Source organism: Gambusia affinis, linkage group LG09 (assembly GCF_019740435.1).
Source record: "Gambusia affinis linkage group LG09, SWU_Gaff_1.0, whole genome shotgun sequence".
Lineage (NCBI taxonomy): Eukaryota > Metazoa > Chordata > Actinopteri > Cyprinodontiformes > Poeciliidae > Gambusia > Gambusia affinis.
Genome location: NC_057876.1, coordinates 30,153,134 through 30,155,727, shown reverse-complemented (window position 1 = coordinate 30,155,727; position 2,594 = coordinate 30,153,134). Strand labels below are relative to the sequence as shown.

Sequence of the window (2,594 nt, the reverse complement as noted above, 5' to 3'; positions counted from 1 at the left end):
TAGAAAATATTTCATTAACTCTCCAAAAATGTCTCTTGTATTTTCAGCTACGTTTATGATTCAGATGATTTCTGATGAAACTCAGAGGAAGAATGAACAGTTCACCAAAATAAATCGTCTGCATTGAGTTATTTTTCAGTATCAATTTAAAGTGAATGAAGGTTTAATCTTCATAAAGAATAATTTTATTATTAATGCATTTCAGCAAGAGGATAAAATTACATAAAGTCATTTAAATGATAAACTGATCAAATTCATTCATAGGATTTGATTTTTTCAGTTTTTTAAACTAATTTCTAAATGTTCCAGAAACGTGAAATTTTTTTAGCCGTTAGCATATTAGCATGTTAGCATGTTTTTGAAGGGTCGCTGTCTGTGTATTTCAGCCATGGCCGGCCTCATCGTCCCCCCCATGTGAGGAACTGCTGAACCAGAACCAGAACCGCCAGCAGCAGGACTTCCCGGACGGACCCTACTGGTTCTGCTCCTCTGGAACTGGACGGGTCCAACAGCAGCTGTGGTTCTGAAGAAAATGAAAAACAGAACATTTCCTCCCCCACAGACCGGATGTTTGGGTTTCCTGGTACCAGGAAGCGGTTCCGGTTCGGGTCCAGCTGCTCCTGGTTTGTTCCTCCGCTGATGAACATCTGGATCATCTGCTGCTCCTCCAGATGTTTGCAGCTCCAGAGTTGGTTCTGTTGGACTGTAGAGGTTCTCCAGAACCCGTCCTGCTCCCAGTGTATCCAGTCGGACCAAGTCCAGTTCATTCTGTTTGGTTTGTTAGAATCCGAGCCGGACCAGAACATTCAGGTCCAGCAGAGTGTTTTCCTTCTGGTCCCGTGCCGTCCGCCATGTTTGTTTTCTCAGGCAGGAAACAGGAAGCTGCCGAGTTCAGCTTCCTGTTTCCTGCTCATGTTTCTTTCTGTACTCTGGTTTGGGTCGTATCCGGGTCTGACCCGGTTCTGTTCCTCCGGGTTGTGATTGTTTTCCATGTTTTTCTGAGCGATTCAATCCAGAAACCTGGAAATCTTTTAGATTCTGTAAAAACACAAACCAAAAAAAAAATCCTGTTTTTGTAAAAAAAAACAAAAAAAACAAAACAAAAAAAATCAGGTGGCGATTGACCTCAGAAAACAGGAAGTAAAACTTTCATCACTTTTGTATAAAAAGCTTTTTTCCGATATTTAACTTTTTGTAAACGACTTTGTGTTTTTGCTGCTTTTCCTCGTCGGTGTTTTATTGTGAAATCTATATTCTTGCTTATTTCTAAATGCACTGTCATGGTTGGAGCACTAGACAAGAGAAACGATGAAACCACAAACCGTCCCTGCCACGACACAAACCTTTATGCTAACCTCATAATGTCACGCAATACTCCAGGACATTCCAGGACATTCCAGGACATCAGGGACAGAAAGGTTGGTTCTTTTCATCAGATTTTAAAACATTCTGTCTCCTCATCCGGATAGTCAGAACCGGGTCCAGGTTAGATCTCCAGAAACAAGCAAAGGGACATTTTAACAACATCAAGAACTTAAAGTTATGAAAGTTTGGTTAAAATGTTCAAGTTTATAAAGTTATTTGTTGTTTCTGTTTTGTTCCTGCAGAGAAAAGAGAATATTTCAGTTTTCAGGATTTTCTCAGGTTTTCCAAAACTTTCAAGGTTTTAATTTCTTCATTTGCAGCCGTAAGGAAGGATTCTGAACAGTCATATGAGATCCTGTGAAGCTTCAGTGAAAAACGGATTATTTTAGCTTTAATGTCGACATTCGCTCCACGTCTGGCTCCACTCTCAAAATGTTCCATTTCCTGAACTGCTCCAGGTTTTTCAAGGCTTTTCAAGGGACCAGGGTTGATGGTGACTGGGAATAAAATGCTGTTTCCTTGGGAACCAGCAGCTCCAGTTACTTCCTCCTGAACTCTGCGACCTAGGGCCAGCCGTCTCCAATCAGGTCCTCAGTTCAGAAACGTTTTGTTTTCTTCAATGTGAAAGAGGCCAGAGGTTTATGATCTTTGTCAAATATGAAATATATCAAAGTATATCAAAGCACAATGTTTACTTATTGTCTCTAGGACGGCCCCCCGGGGCCGGTTGGGGCCCCCGGCCCGGGGCCCGGGTTTTTCTGTCTCCAGCTGTAAATTGCTGCATGTCTTCTGTTCTCAGATGTTTGCTGTGATTCGTGCTTTTTGTACAGAAAAGGTCTAATAAAGATTAACGTTTGGCTTCAAGCTGCTGTGTCTGGTCCTCTGCTTTCTGCCGGGCCCAAACTGCTGGTTCTGAAGGCCTGGTTCAGTTCTACTGTTCTGGACTCATCTGAACCAGCTGTGAAGCGGGAAAACATCTGATCCTCTCTGGGCCGGTTCAGAACATCAAGCGGGTCAGAATGTGAAACGATGGTTGGGTTAAAATCATCTGAATGTGACTGACCTGAGATCAGCTGACCTGCTGCTCATTCAGGAGTCTCAGCCTCCTGGTTCTGGTTCTGGTTCTGGTCAGGTTTCTGTCTGTAGATTAATGAAAATGCTCCACTATGTGACTGGTGTTCAGTGCTTCTGACTGAAGTAAAGATCTGACTGAACATTTCCACTTATCC

At 42.5% G+C, this 2,594-nt stretch overlaps 1 protein-coding gene across 5 annotated transcripts in view; it reads left to right on the top strand.

Moving 5' to 3' along the window:
* The window catches only part of LOC122837101 (transcription factor COE3-like), a 78,109-nt gene extending 75,886 nt beyond the window's left edge, over positions 1-2,223 (top strand). For all 5 annotated transcript variants that reach the window (XM_044127208.1, XM_044127211.1, XM_044127207.1 and 2 more), the window contains one exon: positions 387-2,223. In XM_044127208.1, coding sequence (XP_043983143.1) covers positions 387-418 — 32 coding nt within the window. In that variant the 3' untranslated portion in view covers positions 419-2,223. The remainder of the gene's footprint in view (positions 1-386) is intronic.
* The last annotated feature ends 371 nt before the right edge of the window (positions 2,224-2,594 follow it).